This window comes from Oxyura jamaicensis, chromosome Z (assembly GCF_011077185.1).
Source record: "Oxyura jamaicensis isolate SHBP4307 breed ruddy duck chromosome Z, BPBGC_Ojam_1.0, whole genome shotgun sequence".
Classification (NCBI taxonomy): Eukaryota; Metazoa; Chordata; class Aves; order Anseriformes; family Anatidae; genus Oxyura; species Oxyura jamaicensis.
This window is the reverse complement of record NC_048926.1, coordinates 55421244-55446085: the sequence shown is the minus strand read 5'-3', so window position 1 is coordinate 55446085 and position 24842 is coordinate 55421244. Positions and strand designations below refer to the sequence as shown.

Genomic DNA, 24842 nt, shown 5'->3' with positions numbered 1-24842 from the left:
GGCCCGCAGCCCGCCGGGGCGGACCCGTGTGCGCAGAGCGGAGCGGGGCGCGGAGCGGAGCGGAGCGGAGGGGGGCGGCCGGTCCCGCGCCGCCCCGCCACCCGGCTCCTCCATGCGGGCGGCGAGCGGAGCTGCGGCGCAGGGCGGCGGGGGCAGCGGTCGCCGCTGAGGGCCCGCGGCCGGCGGGGACGATGGCCAAATGGCTGAACAAGTACTTCAGCCTGGGCAACAACAAGACCAAGAGCCCCCCGCAGCCCCCGCGGCCCGACTACCGGGAGAAGCGCAACGGTGCGGGCGGCGCGCCCCGCCCCGACGGGCCGCCGCACCTCCACCACCACCACCACCGCCAGCACCACCCGCAGCACCCGCACGCCTCGCCCGGCTTCCCGCACCGCCACCTGCGCGACGACACCAGCGACCTGCTCCGCGCCTACCGCGCGCAGAAGGAGCGCGACTTCGAGGACCCGTACAGCGGGCCCGGCTCGTCCCTGCGCAAGCTGCGCGCCCTGTGCCGGCCCGAGGAGCCCGGCGAGCCGGCCCCGCGCCTCTTCTCCTCCTCGTCCTGCGGCGCCGCCAGCCCCGCCGCGCCCGGCTCCCCGCACCTCTTCCGCAGCCAGAGCGAGCGGCGGCCCGGCACGCCGCCCGACGTCAGGTACATCTCCCCCCGGCACCGCCTCATCAGGGTGGACATCGGCGAGGGCAAGAAGACGGGCCCCGAGCCGCCCGCGGCCGCTGCGGGGAAGGAGAAGGTGGGTGCCGCGCCCCGGCCCCTCTCGGGAGGGAGAGCGGCACGCGTTAACGCGCCTCCGCGGGTCGCGGTGCTTTGGCTCTTGCAGGAGGCTTTGGTGTAACCCCTAGCGTGGGCATGCCGTGGGCAGTGTGCGCTCACCAACGGCGCTTCTCATGCCTGAAGCGAGCCGTGAGCTTCCAGCAGCGATTCACGTTGAAGTATTAGCGATTTGCTTCTCCTGGAGGTGGGTGTTTCTCACAAGTCCGCTTCGTTACCTCCCCGCTCAGAGCTGAAGGTGAGGCAGCGTGAATTCCCGTGTCACGGGAGCGTAACGCCCGCCTCACGCTGCGTGTGCGCAGCTGGCAGGTACCCGAAGCAAGCTGCCTAGCTGCTGGCCCCTGTAGCCAGACGTTCTCCCGTCTTCTAGCGGTGGTTCTCCACAAATACTGTAGGAACGGCACTTTCAGGTGCTGGGATCCTGAACTCTGGTCACCAGGGAGAAACTTCGCAGAGGGAAGTAGCATTTTGTAAATACAGCACACGTTCCCCCAGCTCTGCTCTTCCTGTAAGCGCAGTTTAGTTTCCTATACATATATAGGAAATAGAATATTATCCCCGTCGTAAACTAGTTTGTGAAACTGCAGAGTAATAACCGTGTCACAGGAATTCTAAGTATGTGCTGAATGTTATCAATTCAGATGATCTGCGTGTACATGTTTGAGTTTGTAGCGCGGCTGAATTGAGTGGTGGCGCATCTCCATGACAACCTGATGAATTATGTCCTGTCCAGGTGGAATTCCAAATAAATCAGCTTGTCATGGTGATGATACAAGATTAAAGTCCTATTACATAGCCTGTCTTTTTACACCTAGCTCCTGACTGGAAGCGACTTGTTTCTCAGAAGTGAATCATCATTAAGGTTACAGTTTCAGTACATTCAGTCTTCTGTCAGTCACCTGTGCTGAGGGTTATGTACCCACTCTTAGGCAAATACTTTCAACAACTTCATACTTCAGGGAAAATAACTGCTCGGGGCAAAATTCTTCCACGTGCAGCTGCTGTTCTTTTTCTATAAGAAAGGGAAGTTATTTCTTATTTTTAATCTTTCTATTTTAGAACCTAGTGAAGCAATTTTCAAAACAGAAATGACATCTTAACACAACTTGCTACCTCGTGTGGTTATGGGTGCGTGCTGCTCCAAGCCTTTCTGCATGTTCTAAAACTGGTTCTGAGTGAGCAGCCCGCACGACAGGATGATTCCCCAGAAGATACTGAATGCTCATGCCATAGCCACGTTCATCCTGGCTTTGAGATAGAGAAGTCTATGTGATGAGCAGGGGATCTTTCCTTGTCTGAAAAGGCAGGTGTGCCTGTCCCTGCCCTCCCCCCTCAGAGCCTGGTTATGAGGCTACGTACCTTGCCTTCTGTACGGTTTGTTTCCTCCCAGCAATGGAAATGAGATCGCTATCATTTCACAGCCCTGATATGCAAGGACTGACAGGTGAACCTGGGAAGCAGTGCCCTAACGGGACGGCAGACAAATGCTTTCGTTTTGGCAAAGTGAGCCCTGACAGAACAACTCTGTCGCTTGCTGAGAGGAGAAAAAATGAGGAATTCAGTGAAGAGTGTGGCATGTTCAATGGCAGGTGGAAATAACCTTCCTACAGAAGGGGAACGGTAAAGAAGGTGACAAATGGGGGGAAAAAAAGACAAAAAAACACCTAGAAGTCAGACATGCAGAAAAGTTGATAGAAATGGTGAAAACATTGAGAGGGGAAAAATCCATGACTAGCATAGCTTAAGCTGGAAAGTATATTACAGATGAAAGAAAATATAGTTGCAGAATAAGTCCATCATCTCAGAAAGGTGTTAATGTTTAACAATCCAGGAGTGTTTGGTAAAGTTTTGTGGCCTGCTCCAACTTCTCTGGTCTTTTTTTCCTTTTTGAACACGCAAGGATAAAGTGCTGTTTTCCCTTACAGAGAAGTGTGTTTTTCAACAAATTCAGTGAGATTTTTTTTTTAAGCTTTGTGCCTGTTTGTCATGTGTTAAACTTGCAAGAGGTACTGAAATGTATAGGAGACTTTTTAAGGTGCTTGTTTGGTGTGGTTACATACAAAGGACAAATGGCAAAGTATTAACAATTGCAAACCAGTTAGTCTAAATTCCCCGGGGGGAAAAAAAAAAAAAAGATAGACGAACTGATTCAGGTAGTTGGAGAGATACAAATTAAATTAATGGCACATGGCTGTATTTTGCAAGATTCTGTGCAGAGTCTGTGAAAGTAACCGCAGCGATGCAGTGCATCTGGGGTTCAGGAGGCTTGGTGGTAGAGGTGAGTGTACTGACTGACCGAGGCTGAAGCAGGGAAACACAGACTGGTAAGAGGCCACGCGCCTGTAATAGCGAGGTGACTGGCCTTCACACGAGGTGCCAAGGAAGTCACCATTGCCACGTGTCTTTGAATTCAAATTGGTTTGTGGATTATTCTTTTTTAATTTAGGTAGTATTAACAGGCAGGTTTGGGGTCTTTAGCAGTGATGCTTATCTGAAAGCAAGGGAGGTCAGGCTAGGTAACCATTTGTGGCAGATGCTGTTCAGCTCCCCTATTATAGATGATAACAAATTACTGGTTTCCACCATTAATGCTAACCTGGAAGAGGTGATGCTCACCTCTTCTGCAGCAAGCTAGAATGACACGCGGCCATATGTGTAAACTTGTCAGCTGCTCTCTTTGTTTAAGAACAAATGCAAGATGCGGCTTACCATCAGCTCAGTGGACAAACCTCTTCATGAACCGGGATCCTCCTGAGCAACTTTTCATTATATATTTTTTTTGGTGTTGTGTGTAGATCTGTGAAAGTAGTACTACTTGAGGAGAAAGTGTCTGTGTAAAAAGTATACTTTGTGTAATTTCTCACTCAAATGCTTCTCCACTTGGCTTTGGAGCTGAAGAACCTGAAAGACTATTGAGACAGCAAATGTATCGTGCTCCATTGCAGCAGGTTCTTGGTATTTAACAGCTAGGGTTGTAGTGTACTTCTCCTTCAAAAGATGGCCATTTCATAGTGAGCAGCATTTTGCTCTCCCCTTGTGCAGCAGTTCTGATATAGCATGCAGAAGGCACTGCAAGTTGTGAGATCCATTTCCCCAGGAGAGGATGTATATGATCTGGTAGAGAGTATCTCCCCTCTGCACACTCAGTTGATCCAGGGGAAAAGGTCGTAAATGCTGTGTGTCAGTAGCAGGCAGCCAGGAAGCTTTAAGGCAACTTAATTTCCAAAGGTCTGAAGACAAAGGCTTTGTGTGAATGCTGTACTTGCATAGGAAGGAAAAACTTAGTTTCCATGGGATCTACCTCAGAAGTTTGTGGCACGGAGATCTGGATGCTAGCTGAGTGTGAGGGCTAAGGCCATTTGCCTTGGAAGCTGTCCCTCTGTTACACATGAACAACTGCCTTTGTTGTGTTGCACTTGGCTATGAACATGCAGTTTGAGCTTTTCCGCTCTGGCATAAAAGTGCTTATGCTCCATAGAACAATATTAATATCTGTATATTATTAAAACATCTTAGTAAACATTGACAAGACATTTGTCTTATTTTCTTATCCGGAAGGTCTGCATTTGGTCCTGCAGGTGGGAACAAGTCACATGTGTTCAGCAGAATCTTGTAGCTGGTATTTTGAGATGCACTGAGAAACGCTTGCAAGATATCTTAGCACTGTTAGAATTATCTATACCCAAGGATGTATTTTCTAGAGATCCTAAATTATAGATGGAAGCCTGTGTCATACTCCCGTGTATAATCCACTGCAGCAGGGTGTCAGGCTGCCGCTCTTTACAGCAGGCTGCACTCTGAAACAGTCCTGCTCTCTGCATGTGGCTCCTATTGACATATGGTTCTGTCTTTGAGCCAGAGGCCTGGAAAACAATACTGGTGGCCTCTCGTCTTGTGATCCTGCATGAGAGGTATGGATATGACTATGCATAAAGGCAGCAAACTGTATTTTTTTCCGTGCATCTTGGACAGATAGAAGTGTATTCTTCTTACACGCATCAGTCTGATGATCAAGGGACTATCCATCCTAAGAATGGTAAGGTACTCAGTTGTTACCCAAACCTGTGGAGTCCTTGTGACTTTAGGGCAGTTCCAAGTGATGTGGTGGGTTGTTTGGTTACAAGCATGCCTGGCTTCTGCAGCGCACTGCAACAGCTGCAAGCCATCTCAGCTCTGGAAACCATCCAGACTTTCAGACTTTTGGACAAAGAAAATTGGAGCAGAAAAAGGCTACCAGAAGGGATTTTGAAGGAGTTGGACACATGCAGATGGAAGGAGTGAGTGGCTGTCTTCTGAGAGAGTGTGTTGTGTATACCTTTACAGTAAATGGATCCAGAACACTCACAGTGCCTCGGTTACTGGCTTCAAGTAAAAGACTGACTTGCCCCTTCTGAATGCAGATGTAGGTATTGAATCATTTACTGGGAGACTGCAGCTGAACACGTTCCATGTGGCCTCGTTCTGAAAAAGGCTGTTACTGTGGTGCGAATGCCTCTAAGGGAGCTGGGCAGGATAGTGGACCTTTGTTCAGTTTCCATCCCCTTCTCTGCAACCTCTGTATAATGTGTACAAACCATGGCCCCTCCTGACCCCCAGCAAGCAGGAATACATGCCTGCAGCAGCCTTTTATGTTTGCCTTGTCTTCCTTCACAGGAGAGCATGGAAGACTGGTATCTGTCTGTGCTGGGATGTCATTCCCCATCCAACACATCAGCACTGCTGCTAGTGACAGACAGCGACTCTGAGCTGTTCTGTGCTCAATTTCTGTGCTCATTGTGTGGTACAAAGTTCTCATTCACTTTGGACTGAGAGAGTGGGATACAGAATATTAAGTGTGAGGTTGGAAGTTCTGGGCAAAAGCTCAGAACAGACACAGTTTTTCTCTAATAATGCTCATGTTTGTCTTTCCTTGCACTGTCCAGCTGTAAGCTCTTTAATTACATCTCTGGTCATTGGCACTTTAATCTTGATGTTGTGTCCCTGTCCTACTCCTGGACATCAGGAATTAGCATGTATGCTCTTCTCACCCTTCGGCCTGTATTCTCAGCATCTTATGGCCTGAGAGGTAGGCACTGCAGAGTAAGTCTGCGTTAATTTTTCTCTCTCCATCTATATTCAAAGTCACATTTTGAAACAGATACCAAAAGGTGTGAAATTCAAACCAGGGTGCTTAGCCTTTGACACAGGAGACAGGATCACAGAATGGATTAGTGTGGAAGGGACCTCTGGACTGTACCTGGTCCAACAGCACTGCCTCTGCCCTAGGCTCTGTCCTCCTCGCACCCTCCTTTCAGGTATTTATATATACACTGATGAGAAACTACCTGAACCTTCTCTTCTCCAGGCTGAACAGTCCCAGCTCTCTCAGCCTTTTCTCATGGGAGAGGTGCTCCAGTCCCTTCATCACCTTGGTCGCTCTTCAGTGCTCTGTCTCCAGTGTACCCATGTCCGTCTTGTACTGGGGAGACCAGAACTGGACACAGAGCTCCAGGTGTGGCCTCACCAGTGGTGAGTGGAGGGCAAGGATCACCTCCCTCGACCTGCTGGCAGCACTTTACCTCCTGCATCCCAGGGTACCATTAGCTTTCTCTGTGGCAAGGGCACCGTGCTGGTTGGTGTTCAGCCAGCTGCTCCTCCCAGTTCTGTGTCCTCTGCAAACCTGCTGAGGGTACTCTGCCCCATCACCCACATCATTAATGAAGACATTAAACAGGACTGGACCCAGTATTGACTCGTCAGGTACTTTGCTAGTTAGTGAACTCCAACCAGCCTTTGTGCCACTGATCACTGTCCTCTGGGCCTGACATTTATCCAGTTTTCAATCCACCTCACTGCCCATCAAGTATACTTCATCAGCTGCTACTTGAGAATCTTATGGGAGACGGTGTCAAAGGCCTTACTGAAGTTCAGGCAGGCAACATCCACTGTTCTTTCCTCGTCTACCAGGCCAGTCATTTTGACTTCTTGACCACAGTTTTCAGTTCTGCCTGGAGAGGGGAAAAAAAATAAAAGAAAAAACAAAACCACAAAACCAGACAAACAAAAAAACACCACTACTCATACCTGCTGTGGCCTGCAAGTACTTGGGATGTTTTCCATTGGAGGGATGGAGGTCAGTTTAAAGCGAGTAGCTTGTTAATCTTTAACTCTTTAAAAAATAGCTGTGGTCTGTTTGGCATGGATGAAAAATACCTGCAGAAGTGCTTTGTTCTCTGTAGCTGGATTCTGTGCTTTGATGTCAAATGGTAATGCTTGCATTCTCATATTTTCTCCATGTGACTTTGCAAAAATACTAGACATTGGATTACCAGTGACTGTAATCCCCAAAGTACCAAAGTATTTCACAGGCTTCATACGTGGGAGTGATAGTGACCGCTGATGGACTTCAGCCACCTACAGCAGTTATTTAGGACTGCAGGCTAAAGGCTGCTGAGGAACTGCAGGAGGAGCATGTGTGAAAGATTACCACCCTCCTGGAATTCAGATCTCTGCTCTTCCGAAATGTTTCAAGATGTATTTTAATCTCGCATGGTTTAAAAAACAGCGCAGTGTAATCTTCAGAGAAGAGTCACAGCAGTGTGCCAAATGTAGTTTCAAAGATCGGCATGCACTGAGTGAGATAGGAATGGCCCGGAGCTGTGCTGCATGCTCTGAGGGTAGTTCCCTATCTGAACCTTGCAGAGATGGTGAGATTGTAGCTCAGTAACTGGGACTCAGAGGAGGTGCACCCCCAGTCTCCTTGCTGGCAGGGCAGCACCAGGAGCTGGAAAGTCCTTGGCTTAGGGAAAGCACTGCTCTGCAGCAATTAAAACGTCAGCGTGTTATCAGTATTATCCTAAATCCAAATCATAGCACCATAGCAGCTACCTGGAAGAAAAATAACTGTCCTAGCCAAAACCAGGACAGTCTATAAAGGAGTAAATGCTTGGTTAGTGTTAAACTGACTGGGACAATGTCCTGCAAGTCAAGGAGCAAACATTGGTCCAACTTGCTGTGGCCAGTGTGATCTGTGACTAACTTATCACTGTTTCAGGTTAGAGAGTCATTCCTCTGCCTCAGTCTCCGGTGTTCCTCTCTTTTCTCCCCTCCCCTGACGTGTCTGCATTAAAGAAATAAGCTGGTCAGCCACAGTGCTTGGCATGATGGCCCAGCCAGAGATCTGTAGGAGACACTGAAGAATGAAGACCCTCTGCAGCCAATATGAAACTCGAAATTCATTTGAGAAGCTCTGACCTGGCTGACAGGCATGCATCTCTGGCAAAAGCAGTGCAAGGTTACTGAGACGGCAGCAGCAGCGAAGAAGGTGAGCTGAGTGATTCACTAAATCCTGGAAGAAATTTTCCTAATGGGAGGAAGAGATGAATGACTTCAAGATGGCTGAGAATCAGAAGCTACAACACAGAAGAAACTGTGAACAGTCAGTGCTCCTAGGTTGTGGTGGAAAGGTGGAAAATGACCTAGGGTGCTCGTTGCGTTCTGTGCTGGGAAGAACAAGTTGTCCCCGAGGCATTAGACAAACGCTTTTCATTTTTCCCTCCCACACTCTTGTCATGAAGCTCAGACAGGGGCTGGGCGGACTCGGGGAGGTCTCTGGCTGTGTGCTGCAGCTCCTGAGTGCTGTGTGTAACACCGTACTCTGCAGACCCGAGGGTGACTGAATTGGCCTGATTGTCACCGTGGTGCTACGTGTATTGAAAGGCAGACAGATGAGTCTTATTGTTTGCATTCACTGAAGTGCACAGGTGTTGCTGAAAGGTTTCTGACTGGCTGTTTAGGATGATGGAGAGTATTGGAGTGGAAATGGGTGCTGTTGAGTTGGATTTGCTGTCACCATGCTGCTATACAACAAGGGTTCTGTGGATATCAAGCAACGAAGTATGTGAGGCAACACCAGCTTTGCAACAGCTTATTGTAGAAATAGAAGACTAGTTCTGCCAGCAATAAAAAAAGAGCATGATCAGATAACAAATATGAAAAATGTGAACCAATGGCTAAATCTCAGGTTGGTTAGATCTCTCATCCCTGAGAGGCTAATAGCCAAAACCATGCTGCCCACTGTTCTCACATTTCTGTGTCACGACATCAGGACATCTGTGCTCAGCAGCCCCTCTGGTCCAGCTGTCAAAGAACTACAGTTAGTGGTTTCTCAAACCAAATGTTTATCACATATAGAGGTTGTGAGACCTCTTTGCTCATGAGTAAATTCTGCCACCTAATTATTCTGACCCAGAGAACTAGCCACGTTGCCTTTTGGAGCATGTCTTGTTTCAGGTTGATGCACCCCATTTGAATGGAACAGGGTGCTCCTGTTCCATAAAGAGGATCTGGATGGCACACGTTACAGTGTGAGTGGGCACAAGTGGAAACATGTACTAACTGCTTTTGTCTGGAGATGGGTAAGTCACTTACCGTTTCCAGGGTAGGTCAGCAGAGGGTCTCACCACGTGTACCTCTGAGCATGCTTGGTGGTATACGCATCTCCTAAATGCTGAAGTCATTCTAACTGCTGCGAGGGAGTGGGGAACAAGACTGTGATCTACAGCATAGGGGAGGGAGGTGTCAAATCCAGGTAGAATTTGAGTTTGAGTCCTGAGCTGTGATGTAGGGACCCTGGCTCATCAGGGTGTGAGGTTCATCTTAAGATTGCATTTACCTGTTCTTCTGTGGACTGAGTTCTGAGCTCTGATGCATGTCTTCTCCATGGAACAAGCTCAAGTAAAACCAGCCAGACTGGAGAGTGATTTTCCACCCAATGTAATGCAACTCACTGAGCCCTGAGCTGTGCAGGAGCAAGCTGACGATACAGCTTGCCACCATCATTGCAGTATTGGGAATATTGTGGAAGGAATGATTGTTCGCTCTTTGGCACAAAGTATGGAGAAGCTTCGTGGTAAAAGGCAGCTGCCGCTGGCTTGATGTACTCAGGCTGCGCTGATCATCTAGATGTAGTATAGCACTCTAGGGCGGCTCTTTTGCAGCTGGAAAGCCTGTTGAGGGTCTCCTGCCACTCTGAAGCTAGAGCACCTACTGGGTTGGAGGAGTCCACGTGCTCCTGATGCTGCAGGGAAGGAACAAGAGCTGCTGGAAAGGAGCAAGAGCTGTTTGTGATGGCAGCTGGAGGCAAGACTGGAACGGCCTGTGTTCAGAAGGGGCTATCTGTGTGCAGACCACGGGGCAGAACAGCGCAGCAGGATGCTGGCTGTGTTTCTCATGGCAAGGTGATAGCCTGGAGCTATGCACCTGGGTTTCTGTGAGCAAGCAGGAGGGCACACCTCTTCCTCCCTGCTGCAGAAAGAGGAGCTGCATCGTGCTGCTGTGACTCAGCAGGTCGAACCGTGTCCCTGAGAGGTGAGGTGGGCTGTAGGGCTGTCCCTGGAAGGGCATCACCGCATGCAGCAGCCTTCCAGGTCCTAGCACGGGCCTGCCCTTTACCAGCTTGCGTTTATGTTTCACTGTTGGTTTTCTTCTTACTGGTTCTGCGTAAATTTGCCACTTAATCATCCTATCTGGGCATTGCTGTGAGGATGTGCACTGAAAAGCCAGCTGGGGGAGAGAGGGAAGAAATTCATTGCTGTTATATGCCTCCGCTGATATGATGATTTTGACCTGGTTCCAGCAGCTGACAGTGCATGGGGACAGAAGAAAAAAGCTGCGTGCTGCAGATGCAGTTCGTGCTCTCCCGGTCTCTGTACATCTTTGTGTCAGACAGGGGAGGCCCTGTAAAAGTTCAACTTGCCTCTGTGACCAAGCATTAGCTTACCACGGGTATCAGAGGAATGGATAATATTAACAGTAGTTGTGACACACGTCCCTATGGTTACTCTTCTGTCACTGCGTTTTTATGTTGAGCCAGCAATTCTAATTAGTCTTCAGACTGATAAAGCTAATAAATGTAGGAGACAAAGAAGAGGTATGCAGTTTAACCTCAAACAGTAGTAACACAGTCTGCATAAGGCTACGTGTAGCTATCGGATGGTGAAAGAAAAAAAAAATCTGCTTAAAATAATGCAGTATTGGAGTTTGCATGGAGAACAAAAGGAGGCAGAATGCCAACAGCCCATTTATTGCCTTAGAGGTTCTGACTTCAAATATAACTGAAAGATACGTGGTGGATACTTTGTATTGCTTAGTGAAGCTTTCTTCTGAATGGAATGAGTGCAGAGCAGGGATCAGGGTAAAGGTCCAGAGCAGTCCATCGATATAGCACTTTCATGTCTTCCGTCTTAATGGGGACTGTAATAACTGAGTGGAATCCAAATGCATGCTTAGTAACATCCTCCGGTGTACACAGCTCCTGTCTGATCTCAGGCTGCTGCTGGAGTCTACCAATTACACTCATCTTCTTCGTTTGTTTTGCCTCAAATGTAGGTTTTCCTGCTACGTATATTGAATGTAATGTTAGGATATTTGCATAATATGTATGTACATAGGTATACATAAATATACGGTGTATGCATTATATGGCCATAATTATTACTTGTTATTTTATATGCATATATATTGCTTAGAAGGAGGCTGCAGAACTTCCAGCTGTGGAGCACTTCAGAACCTGTGTGGGCAAGACTCTGAACAACATGGTCTGGCTTTCACATGACCCCTGCTTTGAGCAGGACAGCGAGCTTTGACTCTGATTTTAATTGTCTTCAGAGATCTCACAGAACCTAAGCCTTTGCTTTTGTTTTAAGTCTGGTGTTCAAAAACTGCCCTGGAGCCTGAGTGTTGCCAGCAGACTTTTGTAATGTTAATATGGTGCATTCCTGTAAGGACAGTAGTGCAGGATTTGAGGTGCAGCTCTGTCAAGCTGGAGCGTCTTTCTCACTCTGCATCTGAATCTCTGCAGCAGGTGATTGTGGAGTTAGTCTGACGTGGTCTCTGAAGTGTACAAGCATACCTTCTTCTGCAAAAGCATAAAGGAGTGAATAGGGCTTTGTTCAGATCAAGTGCATGTGTATACAGTTGGGCATGGCTGGGTGAGTCAGTGGGAGAGAATGATATTGTGAGGACACTAAAGCAGAGCTGAACACTCTTGCTGATCAGCAAGAAGGAAAGAATTGTGCTTTCTTCTATAGGTTGTCCCCTGAGTTTTCACGTGGGTGTGTGCAGGAGCTGAGCTAGTTAAGTCTGCCTGTTAACAATGAAGTACTGAGACAGCAGCATTGCACAACTGTTTCTACATTTGGGCCACCATAAATGCATCTTCCTTACTGTTGTATGACAGCACAGATATTATCTGCATTCTTCCCTTAAACTGCTCAGATAAGGAAAGAGGTCTGCATTACAGTTATTTACACATCCAGCTTAAGGCACACTTGTACATGGTGTTAGTGTTGGGACTGTTCTAATGTAATGCTTGTGTGGAAGGGGAAAACTATAGGCAAAATAAGGTTAGGCAATTTCTCGTGATTTAAGGGACCTTTAAATGAGAAGGCAGACACAGCAAGAACGTGTGTGGGAACTTGGGTAAATGTCTTTTAGCCTGATTAATGAGAAGGAAGTTCTGGAAAGGAAAAGGTGAATCTGTTTCTTTTTAACTGTCAAGTTGTCTAGTAAACTTCTGGTTTACAATCTGATCTTCTTGTGGTGGCCAGCTTGCCATTGTGTTTACTTGTACCACTGAAGAAATGCCTATTCTGCGTCTTTACAAGCTCCTTTGTTCCCCATGTTCCGTGAACTGATCAGTACTGGGAGGAGAGGCTTTGTGTCTCTGAACATCTTCGTCCATGCCTTTGCCTAGCAAGGTCTTGGTGCCTGGTTCCCAGACATTCACGCAGAGCTGTGGTCAGCACTACCCCCTGACAAGGAGTATGGTTTATTTTCTTCCCTTTGCTGCCCTGTGTCAGTATCCCATCACTGAGCATCTGCCAGTCATTGCTGTCCAAGTAGCATAAGTAATATGAAACCTGGCAACTGAAACAGTGTATGATGGATTTTGGTGATAGATTGCAAAGGGACCGCCATCCAGGACTTCCTGGCTGTGTCACTGTTTCTATAAGCATTACAGTATAGTAATCCATTAACATGAAAACAGATACAAGATGTGATTTTTGGAGCAGTTGTGCATCATGCTTGAAGTGTAGAAAACTTTTGTACAAAGCTTTCTGCTAACAGCAGTGCGTGAGGTAAATCCTACATTTATTTACTTTTCTAACCTAGTATTCCAGAAGGAACAATACCTATTCACTGCTGTGTCTGTCCATCCTTCTGAAACTTTTGGACCTATTGGCAGGTGCTGGAAGGTGTATTTTCAAATTCAAAGTAGCTGAGCAGATGGCTGAAGGAAGGACTCTTTCCCTACTGAAGAGAAAGCAGGTATAACTCTCCTTTTAACCTTTCAGCAGCAGCTTTTGGGTCTGTGTTGCCCTGTATGAAGTAGGGACACATGTGAACTACAGAAACATATGGGATATGGGCAGCCTAATGCAGCGGGTGGCATCTCTGCTTGTGGCAGAGGGGTTGGAGCAAGGGGATCTTTAAGGTCCCTTCCAACCCAAGTCATTCCTTGATTCTGTATCAAGGAACTGCAGTCACTGCCTGGGCAGCCAAGGGCATACAGGGAGGGAGATGGGGAGGCAAGAAGACAAGAATTGTTTGTCTCAGGTTGTCAGCAGTTGGGTTCTGTCACTGTGAGGTGTAGGTTAATGCATTTGCCTGAGCTTTGTGAACTGCAAACAGCAGTCTTTTGTGAGAACAAAGCCTTACGCATGAGCGAGTAGCCCTTGAAATGTTATTAAATGCTGTTTTTTTGTAGTGTTTTGTTTTTTTTCTGCCTCACCACCAGTCCGCCCTGTCTCAGAAAATTTGGAGCCACTTTCCCAAATTTGAGCTTCAGTTACACTTCAGAGAAGAATACATTCTCCTCTGGAAATCAGAACTATGAATGATGCCTGAGATGTCTATCCAACACACAAGTTTAAGAGTAGGAGGAAAGGCTCTGTACACAGCACCATTTGTGGAGTAGTCCTCTAGTATCATGACCTAAATTTCCGATTCCTTAGTGAGATATGCAAAATCCTGCTTTCACTATTCCTCATCTGAAGCCACCGGGATGGTGGAGATCCCTCTGCTGGCTCTTGTGGGAATTCAGCCATGCAAAGTTCACAGACTTGGGAAGCATGCACATACATTGAGCTTTATTTTGAAAGAAGGCAGTACTGAAACTAGAGGGAGAATTACCTGAACATGTTCTGGAATTTGGGGCTTCATGGGAGAAAGCAGGAGTGCAAGTTTTCATTGGTTTGGAAAACAAATCTGGATGAAACTTGGCAGTTCTTCTGTATGCAGGCTGAACTTCATCTAGGTTTCATCATCAGAGACCTTTCTGATGTGTAGCGCCTAAGCATTACATGAAAGTACTGTGTTTACAGAAATACCTGCCTCAGGCATGTTTGTGATGTGAGAGACCTGGAGAACCCTTGGGGACAGGGAGAGAAATTTGGCTTTGTCAAAAATTTCTCAGGGTTGTAAGAAGACACAAACAAAAAACAAAACGGCATGTAATACGAAGTGACTGGTCTTCTGTGACTGAATTTGCAGAGAGGATGAAGAATTTCCATTAGGTTGTGTTTAGTTGTGTAAAACTGTGGTGTTCTCTGACACAACTTCAGAGTGCTCGTCTTTAAGTGAGAGCTCCTGCCGTATCTTTGCTGACAGCTGCGCGTTCTTGTCTGTGGTATTGGTGGGTTTAATTGCTGGTCACAAAAGCTGGGAAAGGAAGGCGGTGCAATCTGTCATTTTTCTGGGGGGAGATTTAATTACAAAATAATAATGAATCTCTACCCAAAAGGGTCTTTCTTAATAATTCTTCCAAAGGTTCAGCTAGCAGGAGAGGTCTTTTGTTTTCTGATTATTGCTATTTGTCATAGTTCCTTTTGGATTTTTCCAGAATCGTGTGTGCCTAACTGGTATAGCCGCTATTAGTGGCAAGTCAATTAACAGACAGTTCTGTGCTGAAGTTGCTGTTTCCAGAATAGCTTTTTTGTATCTTCTTTCAGTTCAAAGAAGGGTTGTGCTTCAGTATGGCAAGTTCTCATTTTTGTTGTTGTTTTTTTGGTGTTTTTTCTTGTTCCTTTTAGAAATGTGATTTTAGTGAGATAGATACCTGCAAAATTACGCATTTGTGCTCGTTCTTTGTTTTCTTCCTGTGCCTTTATATGCAATTCATGTTTTTTTTTTGCATATGCAGAAACTCCTTTGTGTGTAGCATAACAACATATATAGGTCTACATGGTGTTTTTAAGACTCCAGAGGAACAAAGATAGCGGTACTTGCATCTTAGTTAATACGTACTAGAGGGGTAAAACTGAATTTCATCTTGTATTTAACTTTTGAGTTTTTCTTCCTAAAACAATTTTGTATTTGCTAATTGGCATCTTAGCTGGTGCTATTGTTACGAATTTGTCAACTTACCTCTTAATTGAGCCAAGCTCATTTTCTTTCACCTTTGAGTTGTACCGGAGTACCTGTGTGGGAGAACTTCTCAGTGTTCCCTGTTGATGTCTAATCTAGGAAGCCCAAATACAACTTTCATTTAATTTTATATCAGTGCACTTCTCTTTATCTTTCAGAGTTTCTTTTGCTTGAAGTTACTCATACATTAGGTGTTACTAGATCTACATGATAGAAAACAATATTGTATGTTTGTTTTTTCATCCCGTTCTGTTAGGGACCTCTTAAATGGCTCTGGGAGGTGATTCATATGATTGATATTTGCCTATTCTAATTTATAATTTCTTTCTAAAATGTTATTGGCTATGTTTCTGCATTTTCTTTAAATTGTCTGTGGTTTTCTTTCCCTATATGCCATTCTTCCAAAGGCAAGACTGATTCATTTTCCTTGGAAAGAAAGCTGAATGACATCAGATTAAGTGCATGTAGATGGATTACTGTGCCAGAGCAGTTAGTGGAATAGTGGAAAAGTACTTTACTCCATTTGAATGATTGGAAGCAAAATTTTTATTTTGTGTGTATGTTGTTTTTGTTTGTGTGCATATGTTTCTAAAAAGCCTGTAAGAGAGTGAAGTATGTGTCAGTTATATACCTCACAGTCTGCCCACCACTCGGTAACTGGTTATGCCAAGCCAAATCCTGGTACAATTTCTGAAACAGCAGTCCAGGTGGCTTCAGTGTTGAAGCCTGTCTGCTGCTTGGTATCTGGAACACAGGCTTCACAGACCCTGTAATGACAGGGTTCGTGTATTCATGTGACTCAACCCAATTTTCCTCCATTGTGCTTGCACTGTTAAGATGCGTGGTCTGTCTTTTCAGTGACAGCAGAGGGGCCAGTCCCCAGTGTCTCTGAGTCCAAGCTGTTATACTCCAAACAGTATTTCCATTTTAAAAGCAAAGATGGCTTTACTAGATTAAATCTGAATTTCAGCAGAGAATGTATAGTAGTAAAGTGTACCTCCTGATACAAGGAGCTGCCTCTGTCTCCAGAAAGGTGAGTGAGGACATACAAAAGGTGAGGACATATAAGTGCTCAGATCAAGTGCAGCTTCTTTGCACCAGAAAAATTTGGTTAGACTTCCCAGCCACTGAGACAGTAACTGTTCTGCTCGAATTGACACTTTTGGAAAACAAGCAACTGTTGAAATAGAGGAATACCTGCAAAATAAATCACATGCTTCAGGATCAGTTGCTGTGAGCTGCATACGGAAATGCTTCTACCTGTTCTGCAGGGTGGAAGGGGGTTGTTTTTACTGAGGATTTTAGATTCATAAATATATTTCTTTTTCTGTGTGCTTTGGTTTAAAGGTGAAGCAGGAAGTTCTTGCTCTAACTCTAGCAACCCTGGCACAGGCCAGGAGGTAGCCTCTCATGTAGGGCCAGGCTGGTGACAGTAACAGATACCACCGTCTGCTGACCAGCAGGCTCAGAAAAGTGTTGTATCAGGTCCTGAGTATGTCTAGGATGTCCAGCTGGGGAGAGCTGGAGGTAGCAGTACCTACAACACCACTCAGGATGAGACCAAGGCCTCAACCTGAGCTGAAATGGAGCTGTGAGCACAGTGTGTGGATGGAGGACCCAGGTGAGGCTGGTCGGGTGATAAGGGTATGAGTATGAAGGCTGGCCACCCAAACTGGTGGGCTCAAAGTCCCAACAGTTACAATTTTTCTCACCTCTCCACTAGCACTTCATAACCCCTCTGTCTGGTCATCCCATGTCTTGTTTCCACAGCTAAAACCCTTGGGAGAAGTGGTGCCCTTCCCTACACTGAAGCAGGGTCAGCGTGAGCATGTTGCGAGGCAGAATGTGGTGGTGTAGCAAAACAGATGTATGCTGGGTCTGGCTGGGATGGAGTTTAACTTACCTTGCAGCAGCCCATACAGAGCTGTGCTCCGCACCTGCAGCTAGAACAGCAGTGGTATCACACCGGTGTGCTGTCTGTCACGGAGCAGTGCTGGCACAGCACCAGGACTCCCTCCAGACCCTCAGAGCCAGCAGGCTGGGGGTGGGCAGGAGGAGGGGAGGGGACATCACCAGGGCAGCTGGCCTAAACCAACCAAAGGAATATTGCATACAGTGTGGTGCCGCACGCAGCGATAACAGGTGGGGAAGGAGAGGTTGGGCTCTCATTGAGAACATGTCAATCGCCCTGAACAACCACTATTGAGGCCCTGCTTCTCAGGACATGACCGAACATCACTTGCTAATGGGGAATAGAGAATAATTGTTCCTTCTCAGTTTGCTTCCTCACAGCCTTGCTTGTTTTTTGTCTTTCTTTTCCTTTTATTAAATTATCCTTATCTCAACCCATAAACCTCCTTTTTTCCCCCAGCATGTTTCCTCCGCTCTCCCTCCCGCCTTACTTTCAGGAGGCAGGGGTGAGAGAGCGGTGTGGCGATTTATTTGGCCATCCATGTGAAACCACGACCACCAGACATTGCTCAGAAGAGCATCATCATGTTTATGTCCCAAACCAAGTTTTTACAACTCCGGCTTAAAGTGTCTTATCTTTATTGATGGGAAGTAGTGGCTTGGGCACTTGAGGTGAAGTGTAATGGATGTTAGCAGCAGCGTTGTGTGGCACAGCGTAACAGGTGTGCTTTGATCTCCACAATAGATCTTATTGTGTTAGGAAACAAACTCTGGAGAGAAGTTAGAATAACCTGCATCACAGCTCTGACCTAGGCCCTGTCCTGCACTGTAGGTGGTTGTACTTGCAGATCTCGCAGGTGAAGCCCGGAAAGCTTCCTTCTACATGTTTTTGTGATGGCCTGATGTGAATGTATGGTGGGAATGGTAATGCTACTGAATCCTCTAAAGCTATTTGTAAAAAACAAAACAAAACAAAAAAAAGCTATTTGTAAATATGGGTAACTATTTGCACTATATTTGCTGTATCAAAATTATTTTTAATAAAATTCTGTTTGACAGTAAGCAGCACAGAACCACTTTTGAAAACAATTTAAACCTGTGTTTAAGGTGTCCTTTTGGTTTGGTGGGATGTTTTTTTGTTTGGTTGTGGTGGTTTGTGTTTTTTTCTGGTTACTTGGAAATAGTATCCCACGTGTCAGAAGCTACACAGGATTGAAGACTTGCTGTGTTTGAGGAAAGCTGGAAATTTGACAGTGACATGGCCAGATGTATCTTGACAATGGGGTGACTCACTTTAAGCTTATATCACCTGTTTTTCTGACAAAAAGAAGCAGATAACACAAACAACAGGAGCTGCAGTTTGGTATATGTATTTTTTGTTGACTGCCATAGCATGTTTGCTTTCAGGAGGTGGAATGTCCATCTTCTGTGGCATGGTGGTAGATTAAGCTGTAATGGTGAGACTGAAGTGCACTAGATTGCTAGTCAAAACAAGGAGAGGTTTTCATTTCCCAATCTTTTTCTTGCTTGTTAATTGCGTATCTAGAGCAGAACCATCAAAACTTTTTTGTAGTTCATGGTTTCACCTCTGAACAGCATGCAGTTTAAGTACTGGCAAATGCAGCAAATTGAGACATTTGTAATCCAAATGGCTGCCTGAAGCCATCTGGGGGTTTCCTGATAGCTGTGATTCATTTTGACAGCTGGGACCCACATGAAATGTGTCTGGATTTAGCAAAGGGGAGAGGCAAGTTAACTATGTCCCAGTCAGGTCAGACCCTGTGTGTGAATGCCTTTTGTAGCCTGCTGCTTTCAGAACCTCAGTGTTTCCACTTTGCTGCGTCTAGGTACAGCATTAGCTCCTGTGTGTCCTGGCTAGTTGAGACTTCTGAGAGAGATGTTATTGGTAGATGATGGATGTCTTCCATTTTCTTCTCTCTCCTGTCCTCCATTTGTCAGTTGCTAACATGAAGGACCATTCTAGAAGCTGGTCAAACAAGTTTATCCATTTGCCTTGGAAGTGTGCTTAGCTCAAGATGTGGATGTGTGCATGAAGGCCACAGGCCAGGGTCTCCTGTGCTGGCCTTGGCCTCTGAACTACAGAAAACGAATGGCTGGGCAGTGGGTGATAGGTTTGTATTGAGCTTAAGTGTTCTGGTGTCAGGGAGCTGCAGGGGTGGCCTCTGTGAGCAGAGCCCAGCAGCTGCCCCATGTCAGAGCAGAGCCAGCTGCAGATGGCTCCAAAGGGAGCTGCTGCTGGCCAGAGCTGGGCCAGGGAGTGATGCTGGGTGGGCTTCTGGGAGAGCAGGCTGAAGGAAGGGAAAAACCTGCTGGCAACAGCAGCTGGGAGAGAGAGGAGTGAGAAATGGAGAGAGAAGCAGCCCTGCAGCCCCCAGGGGAGTGCAGCAGGAGGGCAGGAGGTGCTCCAGGCAGGCAGCAGCAGTTCCCCTGCGGCCTGTGCAGGGAGAGGCCCCTGCTGGGGCAGGCTGTCCCCCGGCACCCCATGGGTCCCACATGGAGCAGATCTCCACGCTGCAGCCCGTGGAGGAGCCCCCGCTGGAGCAGGTGGATGTGGCCTGGAGGAGGCTGCGGCCCATGGAGAGCCCCCGCAGGAGCAGGCCCCGGGCTGCAGCTGCAGCCCATGGAGAGGAGCCCACGCAGGAGCAGGGGTGTGGGGGGAGCTGCTGCCTGTGGGGGACCCGTGCTGGAGCAATACAGGGGAAGGTGGGTTTAGTTTGCTTTTAGTTTCTCACTTATCTAATTTAATTTATTGCTTATTACTAATAGAATAATCTCCCTATGCTGAGTCTATTTTGCCTGTGATGGGGAATGGGGAGTGATCTCCCTGTCCTAATCTCAACCCTCAAGCACTTTCCATCACATAATCTCACCGTCTTCCTTTGAGGAAGGGGAGTAAGAGGGCAACGTGTTTGAGTTCAGCTGCACAGCAGGTTGAAGCTCCTATATGGTTGTTGGTAGAAAAACTCATGCCCCTATTATCCTTGTCTGAAATGCTAATAAACACTGGTGAATATGGAGGCACTTTGTTCACCATACGGAAAGGCCTACTCCTACACGTGTATGGTGGGCGAGGTGACGGACAGCATGGTGCTCTTGGATTGGATCTTCTCATGGCATGGAGGTGATTCAGATCACAGTCTGCAGAGCCCCACTGAACAGCAAGGGGAATGCTTGCTGAATATCATCTAGTGAACAGAACTTGCTTGTAAAACTGGTAAGCCTGTGCTTGGTTGAGATTGACAGGAATGGTCACGAGGACAGGGTATTTATTTATATTCACTGGCATGAAGCAATGTCTGGTTTGCTCTGTGTACCATAGAAAACTGTTGTAGTCAGAACCTTGCCTTTCCTCAAAAGACACTGCATTGATAAGGATCACACTGGTTACATGACCTCTGCTTGGACAGCTGTTCTATGTGTCTCATAATGAAGAGAAGACTGCTGGAAACTTGCCTGAAAGCGTACTGTCTCAGTGGTCTGTAGGCAGCAAAGAGGAAAGTTGCATGGAGATGCCTTTTCACATGGGTAGTCAGCTAGCAGTGTGGATTGTGTCTCTGAAGCTGCCTTTGGTAGAGCATGTTCTAATAGTAAGTGCCAACTGGTCAAGTGGCAATAGGTCTGGAGAGATGTTTTCTGGCAAGTCCGTCTCAAGAGTCAGACGGTTAATCAACCTGATAAGCTCCTACTGTGAAATGACCAACCTGATGGATGAGGGAAGAACAGTGGGTGTTACCTGCCTGGACTTCAGTAAGGCCTTTGACACTGTCTCCCATCAGATTCTTAAGAAGTTGATGAAGAATGGACTAGATGTTCAAGTTCTCTACTTGGCGAACTTAAAAGCCATCTGGATGTAGTGCTGAGCAACCTGCTCTAGGTGTCCCTGCTAGAGGAGGGCTTGGAACAGGTGACCTCCAGAAGTCCCTTCAAACCTCAGCCATTGAGATTCATAGTGAGTTTCACAGAGTGGAAGTTCCCTCTTCTGGGGCTTTTTGTCACCAGCACACCAGGCTGCTGCTTAACCATGGGCTTGCACAGACATAATGCATAGAGGCTTGGAATATGAACTTAGTAAGGTAAAAGTCATTTCTGTTGAGATAGCACAGTCTTGCATAGTAGAGGTGATCTTCCATAATGGGATTGTGGAAAGGAGTTTAGAAATTTACATGGGGTGTGTCATAATAGAACTGACAAGCATATTAATTTGAGGTTTTCATGGCATTTTGAATGAAGGCTTCTTCTGGAAAGAATTGGTAGCTGTCAACAAGTATAGAAGAAATCAAATGTTGGTATTGGCCAACTGCTATACATAGGCAGAGAATTTATAAGTTTTAGTATAAATGGAAACTGTAACAGTCACCTGAGAAGTTTTCTTACAGCTGATAGCTGCAGAGCTACTTGTATTAAGGACATGCAGATACACAACTTGAGAGAGGAGCAGACTGTTATTTCCGCCTGCCTGACTTCTGAAAAGGGGGTTGGAGAGATGTTTGTGGGTTTTAAGTTTTTTGGGGCTGTTTTCGGGAGCAGTTTTTCTCAATCTGACAAAGCTGATTGGTGACCTGATTGAAAACATAATTATGGTGATCTGTACACAGTCCCTTAGTGCTTCTGGCGCTCATATTCCTCAGAATGAGAGGAGCTTGCGTTCCCTGCCCAAAGTAGGGAGGTTTTCACACCAGAGGATATGGTAGCAGGGTTTATTTCCAGCTGCAGTCAGATCTGGTACAGATCTGGTACAGATCCATGGATAATTTAATAATATATATTATAATGAATTAATGTGGATATATGAACCTTCTTACAATTTTTTAAATTGCTAGAAAGCGGGTTTTGTTTTGTTAAACCTCTTCTGAATACCAAGTTAGTTTCTGTAGTCTTTGTGTTCACGTTACGTATTCTGAGCTCTTGACTACATTGCCATTATGCTTAAAGCAAATCAGTCTTGATTTTTATCTTGTTTGACAGCATTTTGTCTGTGTAATTTTCCTCCCATTAGATTTTTGGCAAACGGGGAAGAAGAAATATCAAATAGTTGTCTATGTAAGACTGTTTTGTGTTTCATGTTTTAGCATAGTTATACTAAGGACCGTCAAGAATTACGTGTTGACATTTGTAATAGGAGAGCAGCAGGGAGCCAGTGCTACCATCCGTCAGCTCTTGACAGGATTGCATCAGAAGCCTAAATGGATGGGCATTTCAGCTGCAGGGCTTTTAGAGATAAACCTCTCCTTTTGACGAGGAGAAATTAGTGCTGCGTGATGCACATTGTTGTCTTTGTCTTAAGTGTGTGCAGCCGCTGACACGTCTCTGACATTGCAGTTGATTTGCTGCTTGGGCATATGTCGCCGTGGCTGGGGGAGGGGGCTTCTCTCTTTTGGGTTAGCTCTTTTTCACAACAATGAAACAAGCATTTTGGTCTCATAGAGAGAGAGAACTATTTTTTCCTCCCTCTATTATCCTTGTCAGTCTGGTGGTTTTGTCAGGCGAAATTTCCAAGCACTTTCAACTTTGAGTGGAGGAAAACACCCTTGATTTTTAATTAAAATATCGATCCAAGACAGTTTGGTATCCCAGCTGTTAACCTGTAACTGTAGGATAGCTAAGCCTTGCTCTGACATTTATGCCTTTGTGGTCAGTGATAACGAATACATCTTCTAAAACGTCCCTTTGGGACGTGCTTGAGAGTGGTGTTTTTTGTCTCTGTCTGGTGGGGCTGTTCTGGCAGGGGGAGACAGAGCAGATGCAGCTTCAGTCTTACAGCTGGCAGTGTACTCCTGCTTCTTTGTTAACAAAATTGGAGCTGTTGAAATAGCAGTCTGCTGCCAGTCCCACTGGTGCTGGTCTTAAAAGCATAAAGTGAATGATGGGACAGAAAGAGACATGATTGAAAAATCCCTCAGGAGAGTTGACGTTCAGGGCAGGATCCTTTGGGCTTACCCTGCGTTGAGTGAAGGACCAGACAGGGTCCATCCCACCAGAATTGTTTTACGGTTCTGCAGTGGTTCTGATACTGAGGGACAGAAGCCTGCCTCTGCTTCCTCTGTTTCAGACACATTTGCCTGTCCTGTATTACATCTCTGTGCTCTCCAGTAACTCGCACTTGAGGATTCTTTTTGTTGCCCTGGCCCCCTTGTTAGCTTTTAGAAACCAAGATTATCTCCTACCCATCAGTAAGAGGAAGGACTAATTCCTACCAGCAGATAAAATTGTTAGCAATACTCTGGGTTGTGTCTCGCGAAGCTAAAAATGGGATGGAGTTTTTGCACGTGAAAGTGTGCTTTTTTTTTTTTTTGCCAAGCATTAGCAAATTTCTGTGATAAGAGTTGAACTGGATTGAATGTGATAAGTGATTAGACCACTGGATTGAATGTGATAAGTGATTAGACCACTGGATTGAATGTGATAAGTGATTAGACCTTTCAAATTTGTCCTTCCCAATTATTCCATGTCTTCAGCTAATGGTAAAAGTTTTGACATAGTGCCTGCCTTTGTGAGATCCTTGAGATGAGCAGAGACAAGCACGTTTCTATTTCAGCACCATATAGTCAATGAACTTTAGCAATTTTGTACTCTGAACAAAGATTGTACTTCAAAGATGACATAGGTGCAGCTGTGTGAATCGTTTTTTAGCTGCTAGGGTGTTACTGTCTTCTGGTTTAGATGTCTGACTTGAGATTCTAGTAACAGTTACTTTCCTGTCTTTCAGGTCTTGATAGCAGACGACTACTCAGATCCGTTTGATGCCAAAAGTGAGTTGAACAAAATGGTAAAAGGGGAGAACACTGGCTATATGGAACCATATGAAGCCCAGAGAATAATGACCGGTAAGAAAATAAAACGGCACATGATATTTAATTGCATTGAGGTTCACATGGATATTAACTGCTATGAGACAGAAATAGTACATACGTTTGTGCAGGTCTGTTTTGCATTTCTCAGATTTCTTCAGCAGTTCCTTTTATCCTCATTATGAGGTAAAAATCACTCTAGTGCCTTGTTGATCGTGTGCTTTCCTTTTCAGTTGGCAGCTCTGGCGTTGGGCCCTTATGAAAGATTAATCAGTAGGGAGAGATGAGTCTGTTGGATGCAAAGATCCTTTTTCCAGGAGAGAGTAGTTAATATGTGGAGGAACAATCTGTGAATACTACTAAAATCTTGTTTGCTTACCAGCATTGGTGTTTTCATCTTAGAATTGTTTGGCTCTGAGCAATTAGTTCTCAACTGACTGTAATTTTTTAAAAATGAAAAGCCTGGAAGTGAATGATTTTAATAAATGATCTACCCAATTCCAGGCATTCTGTGGTAGAATTGGGTTTAATCAGGCTTGAAGTTTCTTTTGCATAGTGTCACCAAAAATACTATCTTCCCAGATTTGCAGTTACATTGATTGGGAGAAAGCAATCTATGTAAAGGTTTGGAAAGACTTTTTAAGGAAAGGCTTGACTTGAGGCAAAGGCAGAAGCATGCTGAGAATGAATGCATGTTTATAACAAGTTATCTCCTGGCAGTCATCCACATTTGCTGGCCTGGGCTGATGCTTTTAAGTGTCTGTCCTGTCTGTGCCAGAGGTTCAGAGAAAATCCCTCTGAATCCAGTTGCTGCTGTGCGGTGTGCTTAAAGTGTGGTTGCATATTTGCCGTGTCCCTGTTCTGTGTGGGGGTTGGATGTCCCGGTATAAATACAATGTATGAGGGAGGTCCCGTGATCTGACTGTCTG

General features: G+C 45.9%; 1 protein-coding gene across 1 annotated transcript in view; it reads left to right on the top strand.

Annotated features, from left to right (window-relative positions):
- The first annotated feature begins 76 nt into the window (after positions 1-76).
- Positions 77-24842, top strand: part of SHB (SH2 domain containing adaptor protein B) — a 77891-nt gene continuing 53125 nt past the window's right edge. Inside the window, exons 1-2 of the mRNA XM_035310159.1 lie at positions 77-749; positions 23832-23949. Coding sequence (XP_035166050.1) covers positions 192-749; positions 23832-23949 — 676 coding nt within the window. The 5' untranslated portion in view covers positions 77-191. The remainder of the gene's footprint in view (positions 750-23831; positions 23950-24842) is intronic.